The 16770-nt window shown below is 56.1% G+C and overlaps 7 protein-coding genes across 7 annotated transcripts; 1 reads left to right on the top strand and 6 right to left on the bottom strand.

The window, feature by feature from the left end:
* Positions 1–238: 238 nt before the first annotated feature.
* B0T26DRAFT_736672 (uncharacterized protein) lies at positions 239–1024 on the bottom strand (the record flags this gene model as incomplete). The annotated part of the gene is made up of 3 exons (XM_060443355.1): positions 239–581; positions 639–853; positions 890–1024. 3 exons carry the CDS (start codon positions 1022–1024, stop codon positions 239–241), a joined length of 693 nt encoding a protein of 230 aa, XP_060302717.1.
* A 1045-nt stretch (positions 1025–2069) lies between these two features.
* Positions 2070–3723, top strand: B0T26DRAFT_634524 (uncharacterized protein; the record flags this gene model as incomplete). Its single annotated transcript, XM_060436642.1, has 3 exons — positions 2070–2243; positions 2316–3192; positions 3245–3723. The coding sequence occupies 3 exons, from the start codon at positions 2070–2072 to the stop codon at positions 3721–3723; spliced, it is 1530 nt and encodes a 509-aa protein (XP_060302716.1).
* An 868-nt stretch (positions 3724–4591) lies between these two features.
* B0T26DRAFT_634677 (RNA 3'-terminal phosphate cyclase/enolpyruvate transferase) lies at positions 4592–6574 on the bottom strand (the record flags this gene model as incomplete). The annotated part of the gene is made up of 6 exons (XM_060436654.1): positions 4592–4834; positions 4885–4886; positions 4933–5088; positions 5161–5770; positions 5927–6192; positions 6418–6574. The coding sequence occupies 6 exons, from the start codon at positions 6572–6574 to the stop codon at positions 4592–4594; spliced, it is 1434 nt and encodes a 477-aa protein (XP_060302715.1).
* Positions 6575–7709: 1135 nt separating this feature from the next.
* On the bottom strand, positions 7710–9634 carry B0T26DRAFT_38942 (uncharacterized protein). Its single transcript, XM_060434753.1, has 3 exons — positions 8413–9634; positions 8345–8349; positions 7710–8234 (listed from the first exon to the last, which is right to left on the bottom strand). Exons 1-3 carry the CDS (start codon positions 9262–9264, stop codon positions 8123–8125), a joined length of 969 nt encoding a protein of 322 aa, XP_060302714.1. The 5' UTR covers positions 9265–9634; the 3' UTR covers positions 7710–8122.
* Positions 9635–10974: 1340 nt separating this feature from the next.
* Positions 10975–12419, bottom strand: B0T26DRAFT_797799 (uncharacterized protein). The gene is made up of 2 exons (XM_060446934.1): positions 11643–12419; positions 10975–11581 (listed from the first exon to the last, which is right to left on the bottom strand). The coding sequence occupies exons 1-2, from the start codon at positions 12161–12163 to the stop codon at positions 11275–11277; spliced, it is 828 nt and encodes a 275-aa protein (XP_060302713.1). The 5' UTR covers positions 12164–12419; the 3' UTR covers positions 10975–11274.
* A 1273-nt stretch (positions 12420–13692) lies between these two features.
* On the bottom strand, positions 13693–14363 carry B0T26DRAFT_38797 (uncharacterized protein). Its single transcript, XM_060434747.1, has 2 exons — positions 14211–14363; positions 13693–14151 (listed from the first exon to the last, which is right to left on the bottom strand). Exons 1-2 carry the CDS (start codon positions 14241–14243, stop codon positions 13792–13794), a joined length of 393 nt encoding a protein of 130 aa, XP_060302712.1. The 5' UTR covers positions 14244–14363; the 3' UTR covers positions 13693–13791.
* Positions 14364–14659: 296 nt separating this feature from the next.
* Positions 14660–15288, bottom strand: B0T26DRAFT_670196 (uncharacterized protein; the record flags this gene model as incomplete). The annotated part of the gene is made up of 2 exons (XM_060439150.1): positions 14660–14690; positions 14807–15288. The coding sequence occupies 2 exons, from the start codon at positions 15286–15288 to the stop codon at positions 14660–14662; spliced, it is 513 nt and encodes a 170-aa protein (XP_060302711.1).
* Between the last annotated feature and the right edge of the window lie 1482 nt (positions 15289–16770).

Raw genomic sequence — 16770 nt, 5'->3', positions numbered from 1 at the left:
GGCGGCGGCAGTAATTATAGTTATTGCGGATGGATGGGGGTGTGACAAACTGGGCAGATGTCGTGTGGCCTCGCGGTTTACCAATGTAGTGTTACTGATGTGGCCGAAGGGGCTCGCTTGGTGTCACTATGAGCCAGTTATCCCAAAGCAAGGCACGAGAATCATGCCACTCATTAGAACAAGTCTACTTATTTACATTGAGCCCCTTTTTTTCATTACCATGCACGTCAGTGCCGGCCTACGCCTCGGGCCAGTTGCCATTAAAGACGACGCACGACCCGTTGGCGCCGGCGGCGATGTCGGCGTCGGTCAGGAAGAGGCAGTACTTTGCGACAGCAGCCACAGGGACGGCGGCCTGGCTGGGCACGAAGGGGGTCTGCGAGGCCTGGACGCGCTGGAACATGTCCATGTGCAGGGTCTGGGAGAAGGCGTCGCGGATGTTGGTGCCCTCCATGGCGCCTAGCAGCAGGGCGACGGCGTAGATGCCCTTGGGGCCGTAGTAGCCAGCCGTATTCTTGGTCAGCGCCATGACGCCGGCCTTGGACACGGTGTAGGCGGCGCCCGACGTGAAGCCGCGGAAGCTGGCGTTGGAGCCGATGTTGACGATGACGCCGCCGACGGGCGATTGTCTCTAGAACTAGCCGACGGCTGCTTTAGATGTGAGGTAGGGCCCGTTGAGGTTGATGTTGAGCACTTGGAACCTCGCCTTGGAGCAGTCGCCCACGGGCGCAAAGTCGTCCATGATGGCCGCGTTGTTCACCAGCACGTCGACGCGGCCGAACTTGGCCACGGCGGCAGCGACAAGGGCCACGACGGCGGCCTCGTCGGTGACGTCGGTCTGCGTGACGAGGACCTTGCCAGGGTATGACGCGGACTACTCGGCGTCGACGGCGGCGATGCGCTGGGCGTGGACATCGCAGATGACGACGTTGGCTCCGGCGGCAAGAAAGGCGCCGGCAATGGCCTTGCCGAGGCCGCCGGCCGCGCCGGTGATGATGGCTGTCTTGCCCTGGGCCGATGCCATTGTGGAGGGAGTATCCGTGCTGGGGTGGGTGGGTTGCTATGCGACTTTGTTGACTTGGGTGTCTGGGAATAGGGGTAATCATGTCAAGCCCCAAGGCGCCTAGAAAGTCGAGGCATCCCCTTTATATACCAGCTCTGGACATGTTGGCCTCCTGCAACAGTCAGAACGGAGCCTAGGCCGAGCGCGGTGGAGATGCAGTATGTGAAGAGGGATTTTGCTGGTTGCTGACTTCAGACTGCGTATCGCCGCTCCAGTCCATGCCGTCCTATCTCATCTATGCCCGCACAGTAGTGTACAATATGTACGTGCAGTACAATGCATGTATCAACATGTGCGGGGTACTTTATTACCTGCGAGAGAGGACAGATGTCCAAGTTCATACCAATCCCCGCTGCCTACCTGATAACCCGGTAATAAAAATCGACATCTTTTACAGATAGCTATGATGCTCTGTTATAAGATGAAGACCAAATCGCGGTGGTTTGGCTTCCTCGGGCCAAAGTTTTCTTCAGACGGAAGCACACCTGGAAGAAGGAAGGGTCGGAGATCACCTGGTTCTAGTGACAGACAGTTGTTAAAGTTTTCGTGGACGAGAATTCAAGGAATGTTTGCCATGTTTGCGCAAACATGCTGGCGTCGTCACTCCACTCGTAGTCGAGTTCGCACCGCATGCGAAAGAGCAGAACGTCTGCCGATTTTGGTTCCACATAGCGAGAAATTGCGTCGAGTATCCGTCGATACATGCACCTTAGGTAAGCAGGTCAAGGCCCCCACTGAGGGGCTGCGGCAGGCCTTGAACCTAGCGCACGGGAGCTAACTCGATTGGCTTCCGCCTCCCTGGGTGCCCCTGGGAATGACGCCAGGGCATTGGAGACCCGTTTGGTTGTGGCCCGAAACTCCAGCATTTTTTTCTTCCATTCGATGCGCCCGTGGCCACCAACCGACCCAAGTACGAATATAGATCACCATCCCATCCATCCTACCTTGCAATGCGTCGCACGAAATTTCAACAGCCCATCTGAAACGCAACACAACACGGGCCGCAATGGCTTCCTTCACCTCGAGCCCTAAGCTGCAGCTCGCCGCCACTGCCGTCGTGTCCGCCGCTGTCGCTGCTGGTGCCCTCCTCACCTACCAACGTCTGCAGCACGACGAGCGCCTCTATCGCCTCAAGCGCTCTATACCCGAACCCAAAGCCAACGATAGCCTCATACAGCCGGTATGACGTGTACCACCCCCGGACTCTCCGTCTCCTCACAGTCTCCGTGGTGACCCGCTGACAGCCCCCCAGGTCACCAGCACCGGCCCCCTCCCCCGACCCGACAAGGAGGATGAACACAACCAGCTCCTGGCCCAGCGCGCCCAGAGCGGCGACTTCGACGATGAACTTATCCTCGAGCAGCTAGCTAGGAACCGCGTCTTCCTCGGCCGGGACGGCCTCGACAAGCTGCGCGGCGCCTTCGTCGTCGTCGTCGGCTGCGGCGGCGTCGGCTCCCACGCCACTGCCGCTCTCGCCCGCTCCGGCGTCTCGCGCATCCGCCTCGTCGACTTTGACCAGGTCACCCTCAGCTCCCTCAACCGCCACGCCGTCGCCACCCTCGCCGACGTCGGCCTCTCTAAGGTCCAGTGCCTGCAGCGCCGCCTCATGGCCGTCACCCCCTGGGTGCGCTTCGACATGCGCCTGCAGAAGTTCGACGGCCGGAGCGCCCCCTCTCTGCTGGCCGGCTGGGAGGGCAGCGACTCCCAGAAGCCAGACTTTGTCATCGACGCCATCGACAACATCGACTCCAAGGTCGAGCTGCTCAAGTACTGCTGGGACCACGGCCTGCCCGTCATCTCGTCCATGGGCGCCGGCACCAAGAGCGACCCCACGCGCATCATGGTCGGCGACATCGGCACCAGCACCGACGACGGCCTCTCGCGCGCCACTCGCCGCTGCCTCAAGCTGCTAGGCGTCACCAGCGGCATCCCCGTCGTCTACTCGACCGAGAAGATGGGCGACGGCAAGGCCGCCCTAGTCCCGCTCCCCGACGACGAGTTCGAGAAGGGCTCCGTCGGCGACCTGGGGCCCCTGCCCGACTTTCGCGTGCGCATCCTGCCCGTGCTGGGCACCATGCCCGCCGTTTTCGGATACACGGTCGCGAACCACGTCATCTTGAAGATCACCGGTATGCAGCCACCACAGACTTGCATCGGCTAGTAACTGACTATTCTCTCTAGGCTACCCGCTCGACTACGTCCCCGGCAAGGCGCGGAGCAAGATGTACGACGGCATCCTAGCCTTTGTGCAGAGCGTCGAGGAGAGCCTCGTGCGCGAGCACTACGGCCGAGCCTCAAACCTGTCGGTCGGGCTCAAGGTGCCGCTCACGCACGGCGACATCGCCTTCCTCGTCGAGGAGGTGTACCGCGGCCGGAGCGTCCTCACGGGCATCCCCACCAAGCTCGTTCTGGTGCGGTGGCAGAAGCCGCCGCGCGGCAGCACGCTGGTCCGGATCGCCGCCGGCACCAACGACACGGAGCAGAGGTCGTCCGACGTCAGGCTGCGCGACCTCGTCGTCATGACCAAGGACGAGGCCGCGCGCCACCAGAAGGAGGTGCTGCAGGGCGACAAGGTTCCAGGGGAGCTCTACGACGCCGCCGTTGTTGCTAAGGTCGAGGCGAGGCAGAAGGAAGTCGAGGCGTACGAGCATTACAGGTGATGCACGGGCACGACTCGGTGGCACACACCACTAAGACTTGGGCAAGCCATTTCGGAGCATCAAAAGTCTTGACTATATCATGCCAGGTTCGCTCGATGGCTTGCCCAACGTGTACGAAAGAAATAGAGCGACTATATGATGCGCATCTACATGAAAGATCCTACCACTTTCGGCGCCATCTTGAGAGGGATACTATGGGGGATTTAGATGTTGCCTGTACGATTACATATACCCCCTCTTTTAAAAGGTGTGTGCACGGTGGTGGGTATAAACCACTTCACTTTGGCGATAGATCTAGATCTAACCCATGGAAGCCGCTCCTAGAGTAGACGGAAGACAACATACCCCTCCTGATTAGCCACACACACATACACACACATACACACACAAACACACAAACACACAAATATATTAAAAAGATCACATGCATGAATGAGCGCATGATATCAGGGAAAACTGTGAGAGAATGCTGGGAGTCGTCAAAGCTATTCTCATCGAGTCAATCCATAGCTGCCCTGCCCTGCCCTGCCCTAATTTCTTCCGCTACAGAAAAAGAAGAAAAGAAAAACGAGGCTAGCTGCTATCTACCGCTTTTCATGTGTTCGCTTGCTTACTTGCTTCTTACATCCATGTTGTCCGTTCAAGCTGATCACTATTGTCTAAACAATGAAAGAAAAGAGAAGTGGTAAGCCCATTCGTGAGTCCGGCAGAGGTAGACAGACAGACAGACCCTCTAGGTTCGGGACAAGGGATAAACAGCCATCCTATACACGAATGCATAATCGCCCATCCCCCCATTCCGCACCGAACCCGGATGAAGAAAGAAATCAAAGAACCATCCACACATCTCCCCCCCGGTATGATGACCTTACTTGGACCTGCCGTCCTTTTCGGCCCGCTGCAGACGCATGGCGACGCCCCCGCACACGCGGCCGTCGTTGAACCACTTGGCCGCTGGCAGCATCTCGGCCGCCACCCAGCGCGCCGTCGTCGTATGCGTGCTGCCCTCGCCAAACGGCTTGTGTGTCTTCTTGTCGCGGCGGAGGCGCGGCTGTTGCTTCATGTCCTTGTCGCCAATCGCGAGGTCCTCCATGGCAGCCTCCAGTTTCTCCTCGCCGCGATCGCCCTTTTCATCGTCGTGGTCACTGTCATTGCCATCACGGCTGTTATCCTCGTCATGGGAACCGTCATAGCCGTCGTCCTCAGCACTGCCGCCGCTGCTGCCGCCGCGCGGAAACGACGTCAGCCCCTCGGCCAGCGCCTGGAACACGACTAGCTGGTCCTGCAGGAACTCGTCCACGGCACCGCCCTCCATGACCTCGTCGTACAGACTCTTAGTCACCTTGCGCGAGACGTCGGCGCTGACTGCCGCGGGGCCATTACTACCGCCCCCTGACCTAGACTTGTTACCTCCTTTAGCTGCAGCAGCAGCTCCACCCTTTTTTTTGCTGCTGGTTCTGCTACCGCTTCCCTTGGACACCGACGGCTTGGGCATCGATGTCAGAATGTCGCGGCCCCACCGCAGTGTCGCCGACCGCGCCACCAGTAGTACGTAGACACGCGCGTCGGCGCCGCTGTCCTCGACCAGCTTGAAGTGGATGTCATCAACATCAACCTCGGGGAACAGCTCGCCCAGGTCGGCCACCAGCGCCGCGGCCAGCGGTTCGTGCATGTCGGCCGGCACCACCATGGACACGTCGATAGCCGTGATGTCGTGCTCCTCGGAGGCTAGTGTCAGACGATGGCAGCCACTACCATTCCGCCTAGAGGTATTGTTCTTCTTCTTGCCGCCCGTGTCGCGCGGCCGTAGCGTCTCGCCGCACCGCAGCGGGTGGATGCGCAGCGCGATGCTGCCCCGTGACGGTTTTCCTGCCGACCACCCGCGCGCGAGCAGCCGCCGCTCGACGCGCCAGCTGCTGCTGCTGCTGCTGCCACCGCCGAAGGCGCTCTCGAGCGCCGGCAGCAGGACTTGGTCCAGGTACTCGAACGACGGTGACCACGACACGTTGGTGCCGCCCGAGATCTCGAGGTTAATGGGGGTGTACGGCTCGCCGGGCGCGCGAGTGGCAACAACAGCTCCAGCTCGAGAAACAGCAGCAGCAGGGGTGGTGTTATCTTCGCCTGCTGCTCCTACTTTCTCTTCAGTGGCAGCCGCAGCCGCACCCGTCAAGAAATCGTCGTTTATAGAGGCGATGCTGATGACGGGCTGCTCGCCGTCGAGGTCCCTTTTCGTCGGGGACGTGCCGTTGCCGCCGGCGAACAGCAGGAACGGGAACACGGCCTGAAAGATGAGCAGCGTGCTCGCGGCGGCCGAGTCGGCGCGGATCTTGAACGAGCGCCCCGCCAGCTCCGACGGCTTGCGCCGCGGCCGGAACTCGAGCGTGTGGCTCCCTACTGCTAGCCCACTCACCTCGGCGTCTGTTGCCTGCGCGAGCCATTCGATGGACGACACGTGCTGTGATTTGAGGCCTGGTGGGGTGCGGAAAGGTCGGGTTAGCTTTCTGGACTTCTTTTTGGACTACATTGCTTTCTGGATGAGGGGGAGGGGCTAGGACAAACGGTGGAGGGGAGGCGATATTTTGGATTAGGTACATTGGTGTAGGTAGGTAGGCGGGCAGGCATGCAGGGAACATGGCAAAGTGCGAGGGTTAGAATGAGCAGTCGAAAAGGAAAAGATAAGAAGAAAAAAAATACCTCCGCCGCGGGGCCCTTCCCGGTTGCCCCGGACGTTCGTGATGCGAATGGGCAAGGTCGCGACAGCAGCGAGCGAGCAGGCGATTCGCACTAGTTGCCCGCCGCCTTCGCCGGTGCGCCCATCGATCTCGATGGGTTTGACTTTTGGCTCCTTCATGATTTTGACTCTCGCTCTTTTTTTGTTGGAGTTCTTAATTTCAGGTCTGCGGAAATGATCTTTTTGGGGGTTTTTTCCTGCGTTTGCAAGAGTGTGCCCTTTTCGGGGGCGCGAATTATGTCGAGGACCTTGATGGCTGTATGCGTGGCAAAAGACGATGAGTGGCTAAGGTGAGGAAGGATGTTGACGCAGACAGGGTCGCGAGGAAGAGTGTGCAAACGGATCGATGAATTAGTTTGGTGCTTAGGTTGGCTTATCTGGTGCACGGTGTTGTAAATCCAGTTTAATTATGTTGCCCCTTTCAGCTTACCCTACTTTCACAGTCAGTAGTACTGTTCACGTTCACCTGAGGTCGGGTTCAGATGACTGGCCGTTGAGGAGTCATTCGGCCAAGTTGAGGTGAAAAGCCCCAATAGGCCAAGGCGCTGGATCAGACAACAGGCGCGCGCCCAGATGAGGCTAGAAGGTGCCAGTAGGATTGGTAGGTTTTGGTCAGTTTCCCTTCTGAAAGAACCTGAGAAAAGAGAAATGCAGTTTAGGCGGCTCCTTCCGTGGGTGGACACCCTGCCCCGTGGAAGTACGACTGAAGCCCATCTTCCAACAAAGGCAATTGCTTGCAGTGACTGGGCACTTGTGCAGCGGCCCGCCTGTCGTGCACCTCTACCATGCAGGGGTCTCAGATCTAAGGCACAGCAAACCAAACTGCTGGCGGAGTATCCGTAGCTAAATAAATAAATGATCACGTCTGACCTGTTCTTCAAATGAGCGATGAAGAACCAAGGACAATACCTCAAGAAATGAACTGATTCCGCCAGCCATGATTTTCGAGCAATAGAATCTCGCGGTGCTCTTGCTTTCCCCACTCCAATCCATCATGATATTTCAAGATACCAACCTCCTCCTAGTACTTCTATCCTTCGAGCGTTCGATGAGGCACCAATTTTCTCGGCCTGGCAGCCGGCACATATGATACATCCAAGCCGCTCTAGTAAGCAACACGAAAGGCCAACACCCACCCTAATGCCCAATAAAAACGCACACTTCCGGGTCGGATACCGTGGAAAGTAGAAGAGGCGAGAAGCAGGACAAACCCATCACCAGATATTTTGACGGCTTGCGTGTTGTGTTTTCTTTTCTTTAGAAAAGAAGAAAAAAAAGGACAGAGTAAAGAGAAGAAACGCACACTTCCGACCCGGAGATCAAATAGAGAGTAACAAGAGAAGATTTCATCAGCGTAATAGTTTTCGCGAAACAAGATTGGGAGGGAAAGGCGTCATGATAGTGATAGTGGGAGCACTTTTGGAGAGCACCATTCCAAACCGGAGAGCTAGAAATGGAGAAGAAAAATTAAAAATTTCAGATCACAGGTTGTCATGGATCTAGCCAACACAAACAAGTCGCGGCAGCACGACTTACCGACGGCCTTTCTAAGACGTAGATAAAGTAGAAAGGAAAGCATAAGCATAGACTCGAGAAAGAGGGGGCAGGTGGGCAAGTTCCCGACCAAGAGGCATCGCCAGTCGGCCTGTAAACGCCAATACAAAGACCTCACAGCCACGCAGGCATTGGGAACGGAACCCCAGGGGGGCAAGTGCACTCTACCCCGTTTATGAATCGGCATGTGTTCTTCACCTTTGAGGGATCTTCGGCGGATTCGACACTGCAGAGGCAAAGATACGACGTCAGCAGGGACTCGGTTCACGGCATTCTTACCACTAGCCCTCAGTTTAGTGGCTGAGGCTCTAGGCTGCTGCGTTCGTTGTCACTCACATGTCCTTGGCCTTGTGCTTTAAAAACTTGTCAATTGCCGCGTTATTGCAAAAGGAGTGCTGAAATACCTTCTCCATGAGGGCATGCCTCTCCTCGACCAGACACTTCTCGCTGGCAATCAGACCAGCCCTCTCCTCTACTAGACTGTCTTCTAGCGCCGCGGTCTGGAGTTCGAGACTAGTCTTTTGCCATCTCCTGGCCCTGGCCGACCGATCTGGAGCCGGGGGAGTGCGGGAAGCAGTAGCGGGTGCAACGGCTGAGAGAATAGCCGGAGGGGCAGCTGGAGTCTGGGGGACATACAAAGCCGAAGCAGGCGGGCGAGGATTTGGTGGTGTAGCTTGGGAAATGCAGAGAGCCGAAGCAGCTATAGCCTGGGCAGACGGAGTCTGAGGAACTTGAGTTGGAAAAACGGGGAAAGCGGAAGCAGCTGGCAGAACAGCCGCGGAAGCAGTCGAGGGTGAGCAAATATCCCTGAGCTTAGGACCAGCTTGCGGTGGAGGCTGAGCATGCCGAAAATTCGGAGAGCTGTACGACGGGAAGCGACTTGGCGGCCCAGGAGGAGCCCAGTCGCACGGAGCATGATATGGAATCGGAGCGGGATATGTAGCTGGCGAGCCCGGCATGAAGATGAATGCTTGAGCGGGGAGAGCGGCGGAATAAAAGCCGAAGCCAGCTGACCCGTGAAACTGGGCCCCGTATACAGGAGGCTGGACCGAATGGGGGGCTCGAGGGTTGTCCCCGGCGTCCGGGTAGTAGATGCCAGGGAAGAAAGGGCCGCAGGACCCCACCTCTTGGCTTACGAGCCTGTTTTTTCCGACCAGGCCACCGGGACTGCCGCCGGCACCAGATATAGCGAGAGAATAATGCCGACCAGCATTGGGAGAGTATTGACCAAGGTTGGTGTGCGTTGAGGAGTCCATCTTAACTTGAGAAGTGTTCCTTGCTGGGGTGTGTTGTTTGAGATTTGGCGTCTCTTGGAAAGATGCGTTGCCTTGGGAGCAGTGTTGCCCTGACAGGCGTTGTTTGCGCGGGAGGATCGGAGAAGCGGCCTTGCTCGCCAAGTGGTTGATGCTTGGGGAGCGGCTGAGGTAACCTAGGAAACAGCTGGTCAACCTAATCTAGAAACTCCCGCCTGTTGCAGACAAAACCTGAACGTAAAAAACATGGCGATCAAGCTCAGACGGGTGGAACAATGCCCCTTTATGGTGGTCGGGACGACTATGATCTCGCCGTTTGTCTGCCCGAGAGCAGGTCGGTGGGTTTAGGCATCTGTTGAATGTCTCGAGGATAATGGAACTCCACCGATTCGCAGCTCATTGGACCCCCCAGAGTTCGGCCCTAGACGTTTTCACTCAAGCCCGCATCAAAAGAAAACGATATCTGGCCGACCAGCAGCAATGATTGGACAGACGGACGCGACTCGACCCCATTGGCAGGTAGACGGCTCTGCAAGCCCCTTTCTCAGCGCCCCTCTTGGGTGGTCTTTTGAGTTGTCCACAAGACTTATGCTTGCGCCATCTTAGGTTTATTTGGCCCGAGATGCGAGTGCCTAATGGGCATGTGTGCCTGGAGTTGTCAGCAGCTCGTCTTGCTTTGAGGACACCAAGTGCTTGCCGTGATAAGGTGGTCTTTTCGCTATCCTTGGTACATACAGGTAGGTACGTACCATATAACCTATGTTTGGTCTGGAATCTCTAGATACACTAACTCCACATTCGACCCAACGTCAACCCCCATTCCCCAGTTCCAGATCCGGTGGTATAGTGTAAAGTACACTGAGTATCTCCCGGGATCTAGGTAGCTGGATCCCGGGGTCCTGGGGTTCTAGTGTCAGGGTCCAGCCCTCGAGGCACCCAACGCATCCCCGCCCTCTGACGGAAAGGAGGGAGCTAGCCGTGGCACGCATAACTAGTGGGCCAACCTTGCATCCCCACGACGACGTTGACATTTTCCCACCAAAAGGGGAGAAAAAGCTCGCGCCCAACGGGATACTCGTCGTTTGTCTATGCAGGAAATGAGAGCGCAATATCTCTGCGCATACCCGGACGCCCGCAGTCACACTAGCAGTGCTTGTGACAAGCCGCTTAAGGGATAGCGGTGGCAACCTGCGTGTGCCCATGGGTTTCTATGGCCGGGAGCTAGTGTTTTCTGCAGGAAGTCCTCGACGGCTTGCTAGCAACGAAGCCACAATACGGGTTCTGGATTCCTAGACAAGGCCACCTGCGGCGCTGCAACCTATTGTCTAGGTTGGTGTACCTAGTTGTTTCTAGTTCTGGCCGATATCTCGTCGGGGTGGAGGGAAGTAAAAAAGACTCGGTTGGGCACCGGCTCGACCCTGGGCACCGAAGGTAAGGCAATTCCCAACAACATGTATGTAGGTAGGTACATGTATGTACCTGTACGGCAGATATTGGGCCTAGCCAGGTCTCTTGGAACAATCACTGAACCAAGGCAGGCCGAGAGAGAAGAAGATTGGTTGGAGAAGAGCGACCCCAGAGTCCATCCAGCCCAATGGAAGTGCCCCATCTCTGCGCATATCATTTCACATCGATGCCTGTCTATCTTCAGCTTCAAGGGATGACAGAAAGAAATTACTTGGACTTCTGAACAACGATTTTCTTGACAAGAAACGGCCGAATAGTTAGGTATCTGTAGGGGTAATGTTGGCAAGGTAAGGAGATGAGGTTGGCATGGCCCACCACTTAACCGATGGTGTGCGGGCAATTCAGGAAGATCTTGGAAGGCAAGTACAGTACCCTATCTGTCAATATTTGCTCCTTCCTCTGACATGGAATAGGTTATAGGTGGGACATCCGGACACCACCTGATCATTGCACCCACTGTTCGGGGAAGGAATGCCCCAACTGTCTCGCTGCATGGATGGATGGATGGATGGATGATCGCACCTTCCCCATATACTAAGAAATTCCTTAAAGTTCAACTAGATCTTCCATCCTCTCGCTGATTTCGACTGAGTAGACGAGATTGAAGGTACGGTGCTGGAGAGGACAGGATGCTGTTGCCACCGCGGCCAGGTCCAGAGACCGAGCTACCACCTTCTCTTGCTCCTCTTCTATGGTGTCGGCAGGGGCCAGTTCTGTGTCTGCAAGACGAGGATAGCGACCGAGTCGGTACTCGACGACATGAGCTAGCGTCGAGTGCATCCTCGCCGCCTGCGATATTCGCTCGACACGCTGGTCAGCTGGCCGCATCAGTTCTGTCGAATCGTCCGATTTTCTGCCCGGGGAAGTCAGTCAGGCAGCCACACTGGCAGACGACGTCGCAGCACTCAACCTACCTCGCAGACCTAGTCTCGGCGTCGATAGACCATGTTTTCAACGCGCCGCTGGTTGTGCCGCTTTCGGTCTCCTCGACGACCAAGTCCTCGACACCGCATGCATGTGGTAGAGGCACAAGTACATCCAACCCCATGCTCCCGGGCTGTCTCCATGCCTCCCCGCCATTCGGCGTAGCAGAATTCATCGCTGACTCCTTGTCCTGCAGTACCATCTCTAGCCGCCCCCCGGCCGTCGCGTCTCCAAGATCCCTCGAGACATGGCCACCCCTTCTGTCGCCTCTACCTGAGACCAGGGCCCCACGGTTGTCGTTCAGGTGTTGGGGAGCAGTCCGCCTGTAAAATGGACATCCAGGGCCCCACTCCTCTGTCACACGGTCGTCAAAAAGCCGTGCAGTCTCTGCATGATCACCAGCAGTATCAATACCCGGGCTTGGACTGAGGGAATGTTTCGATAGCCCATCGCCGCCAACCTCGGCCGACTCCTCACCGGTTCCTGGACTGTGTGTGACCAAATGACCCATTGCAGTGCAATAGGAGTCATCAGAGTTCAAGTGTCAAAGATACGAAGAAGAGAACCGGATCAGCGTCGAGACGCGAAAATATCTCTGCTCGAGAAGCCTAGGGGTTCTTCCGGCGACAAGATGAAGAGAAGGACCTCCAGCCAGATTCCAAGCTCGTTAAAGGATGAGTGGCACCACAGGACATCGAAGACGTCTCTGCCTTGGCCGAGAAAATTTTCTCAAACACTAGATGGACGTCCCGATCAGTTAGGGCGAGGCTCTCTTCCAGCGAGAGGGGGTGCGTAGATAGAACGGAACGTGGACCAACCAGAAAGGGGTTCCAGGCACGACACCGTGACTGCGGTCGCCAGCTCCATAAGCCCTTGCGAGGTACCCAGGACCCAGGTCTCACCTCAATCTTGATGTAGACACTCTCGAGGTTTGGTGTCTAGGGAACTCTTACCAGGCTCCCCATGGGCAAGCGGTCGACTTCGCATCGCTTGACGACAACTCCATATCTTAGCCGCCAAAGCTTCGACATCCCATTCTCCCCACCTCCAAGATGGCCCCTGCGTAGCACACTATAACACGGTAGGGCTGTCAAGGGGCCTGGAGGGTAGGGGGAGCTCTGAGTCTCGCTAGGAGTCCTGCTAGGGGGAAGGGGGGAGTGGTCATAGTTGGAGCCAAGAACCTGCTTAGACCAATCGCGTCTCCTGTCCACCTGTCAATTCCGGCAACTCCTCACCGCTCGACGTCGGGATACTCGATCGGGAAGCTCGAAAGGTCGAAAGCAAATAGCCGCGGCGATTGGAGAACGACAGAGCAGAGGCAGGTTAAATGTGCCTCAGACTCCAGAAACAAGAGAGAGGATGTGTCCGGACTGGACATGAAGTGAGCTCCCCGGACACAATATAGCACCCGGTTTCTTGTTGGATTTTCCCCCAGACTGTGGCACGGCAGCAGCCACAGTACGGATCTGTACAGGAAGGCATCTGGTTTGCAGCACATTCGATCGAGCTCTACGCCGTAGCCGGCAGTCTTGCGGCATGGGTTCGAGGGCTGCCGCAAGACCAGCTCTCAGAGGCGCCAGCCAACTGTTGCTTTGCGGACAGAATCTTGAATGGTCACACAATTCGCAGAGGTCCCTCTCATCTTGGTCGACCTAAACGAATTCTATCTGTACCACAAGAGACTGGAGGCGAGACGGGAGCTTATGTTGATGCACACTACCCCAACCCTTTCTCGCCATATCAACCTCCATGGGTGCGATCGCAGCTGACTGGTGACAAAGAAGACGACACACGAGCTTTCTGAAAAGGTTGCTCCCTGCGAAGTTCAGCTGACCCAACCTCTTCGCCCCTCCTTCAGGCCTGTAGAATATTGCCAAATAACGCCACATCGCGGTAACTGCTTCGAAGAGGAATTATGGTGACAATCAGACTCGACAAACCGCAGTCTTCATTTCAACAAAAACTGCATTGGCAATTACAGCGATGCATCTTTGCTACTCCCCGTGATCGCATGTCTTGGTCATCTTTCAGCTAGCAATGAGTTCAACTTGCAGTCATTATCTCCGGACGAGAAGGTGACGCAAACTGCAGAAGCTGAAGTCAGGTTTACCATGAATTTCTTGGCGTTTTTGGCTGCGTCTAATATTGAAATAAACTCCAAGCACATGCATGGCTTGCAGGAGAAGGTTGCAACGAAAAAGAGACAACACCGTTTTGGGATTGATCGCCTCCGGCATGATACATATCCTTGAACAGAGGGTGTCTTTTGTCAAATGCCGCTGTCAGCGAGAACAAGATATCTAGGTCTGTCATTGCATGGCCTGCTTCAATTGTGTGGCTAAGAAATTGGACTTGGTAACGAATTAGGATTGAAACTAAGGTCATAAAGCATAGAGAATACGAAAGCCCCATAACTCCGAGAAACACACAACCAAAAAGATCAAAGTGTAGGGAGGAAGAGAAGAAGACCAAGCAACTGCTGAGCAGAAATATTGCAAGCTAGAACTTGGGCGTCAGTCATTGCCCATTGCGCGACTTATGACCTGGATCGCACATACGGATAGTCCCAATCGCCACGACACAACAAACATCCGAGTCCTGGAACCACAAATCTTGTACGAACGCTGGAATCTTTGGGACCCTTGCGACTATCAAGCCCTTACTTATCCCCTTGAATCACGGGAGGCTGACGATCTGTGGAACAGGTTGGACGGATACGGATATTCTTCGGTGGTGCCTGGCCAAGCGCGTCGGGGTCTTGACCTCGCTACGGCTGGAGCGTTATGATGTACCGAGCCCCTTCTATCGTCTCGGGGGCGGTGAGGAAGAGTGATGGAGCTACGCTCTCGTTCCTCATCCCAGACTCCTCGAGGGCTCTGCCTGGCAATGCTGCTGGCCGAGGCTCGGCTTACTAGGATCTCAAAAGCCGGCTGCGCGGTGGTTATGAAGCTGGTGTCGTCGTTGTCTTCGTCGTCGTCTTCGCTGCTTCATCAAAACCCCCCGAGGATCAGCGCCTCCGTCGAGTGACAGATGAGGGGCTGAGACATTCGAAAGACAGACCATTGGGGAAGATAAAAGAAAGAAAGAAAGAAATAAATAAATAAATAAAGAGGGACCTGAATGAACCTGTGCATGCGATATATAAGGTACATACCTGGGCACGTTCATGTACAGGGATCCCGAGACACTAGAGTCGGTGTCAGGGGATTGGTGGTTGGCGGAATTGCCCGCGTGTTCTGTTCGGCAGCTGCCATTCACAAGAGCTCTCGCGGGCTGTCGACTGGCCCTTCGGGCACTGGAGCCGTGAGCTGGCGGCTCGTCCTGGACGCTGTTGTTGCCGCTGCTGTTACTGCTACTGATGTTGCTGATGCTGGCATCGTAGTGCGGCAATGGCTCAGTCTCTGCCAGTGGTGCCCTGAGAGCCACTGAAAAGTCAACAACTAGCTGGTACTCGTTCTCGGGCGGGTCCAGGGTCGAGAAGGGCGACGACTGGAGATCGACTATCTGCGGGTACGGAGCCCCACCTTCGTCTACATCCCAAGGCACAGAGAAGAACACTTCGCCGGAATTGGCGCCGAAGATGTCGTGGTCGCTGATATGGTTAGTGCTGGTATTCTGGGTATTTATGGGGTCCATCGGAGAGCGGGGGCTGTGGGGTGCTTGAGAAGCAACGACCGGGAGACTATTGTGACTAAAAGGGGTTGAAGGGTAAGAGGAGGTCTTTGAAACAGATTTTTTGTTTTGTTTTGGTTAAGAGAAACCAGGGGAACAGGCGGGGGTGAGGGAACCCGAGGTTTCTTGGACGCCAACGACGCTCGGCTAGAAGACGCTCCCTCCCGTTTCTTATATACACAACACACGACGACGAACACAGACACATACGCAAACACACTAGTGTCGCCATTCCACGACAGCAAGGCAACAGATCTAGCCCTCGACCCCTCCTTTCTCCCGTCACTACGCGCGCCTCTCGCTCACCGAAGATTTCCGATGTGCGCGTAACATGTGTACGATTGACTAGGAAGATGGTCGTGTCGTAGCATGGCGTGTCGCAAGAATAGGAGGAGGGGGTAATAGGGGGAGAGGGATGCTCGAGATCTGTTGTCGTGTGCCGTCCCGTGTCGGGTTTTGATGTGCTATATCCGAAGCTCGTTCCGGCTCTCTCCACTTTCGCCCTCCCACTGGCAACAAGGATAGCCTATCTTCAGAGTCGATGGGCCAACGCTGGCAGCGAGCATCACGGGTCCGCTAGCAGGGTCTTGGACACGGAGTCGCGCATCTCCCCCTCGCTTCCCCCCATTTCCCCCTGGCCCGTAACCCAAAAGGGAGAGACTTGCTACGTGTGCATGTGCGATGCATTGCCTCCTCTTGAGAGATTCCCGGCCCTCTTGCGGTGCGGGGCGGAACGGAGCGTTCTGGAGAGCGATACAAGAGCAAGGCAGCTAGCCGCTCAACTCCTCGGGCCCAGTATCGTCTTGTCGAGAACGGGTCGAGGCTTTTCCGTACGACGGACGACTAGAGGTTGCATCGCCGCTTTCTTTCCTCTGTCTACATTGTTTGCTGCGGGCGGTCTCCCTTGCAGGCTTTGTTGATGTTTGCTTCTTGTATGCCCCATGCTGTGCCGGCAAAGATTCTCTGTGTGTGCTGATATTTTGTGAGTATCTATCTGTCTGCGCATCGGTGGCTTGTAGAGCTGGAAAAGGGGAGGACTAGTTCTCGTTGGAACATCAAGTCAAGTGTACTGCGCCTACCTTGCCTTGATTCTGACATATACAGCCAGTACGCAGTCTCACGCTCTCGTTGTTTTTACTCGGTTCCGCAGACAAGACATCACGCGGGGTGCGCTTCCCTGCCGGAATCAGATACATGGTAGATGGTACAGCTGGAGCAGGTAGGTACCGGCTACCTTACCTGCTTAGTTCCGTGCATACAGTACATCATACCACCGCGCGAGGCGGGTTCCAGGCAGCGCGGCTTCTCTGTCCCTACTTGTGAGTTGCTTCGTGATGTTCCGGAACCTTTGCACATCTGGAAGCCTCCACCGCCAGAGTCCCCGGGGCCGTAGGAATGGTACAAAGGATGTGGAAACCTGGGTGTTTTACTGACGGAGCCTACCAG

This window comes from Lasiosphaeria miniovina, assembly GCF_030549165.1.
Source record: "Lasiosphaeria miniovina strain SMH2392-1A chromosome Unknown B0T26scaffold_1, whole genome shotgun sequence".
Classification (NCBI taxonomy): Eukaryota; Fungi; Ascomycota; class Sordariomycetes; order Sordariales; family Lasiosphaeriaceae; genus Lasiosphaeria; species Lasiosphaeria miniovina.
The sequence above is the reverse complement of the archived record's forward strand: the minus strand, read 5'-3'. Positions and strand labels throughout refer to the sequence as shown.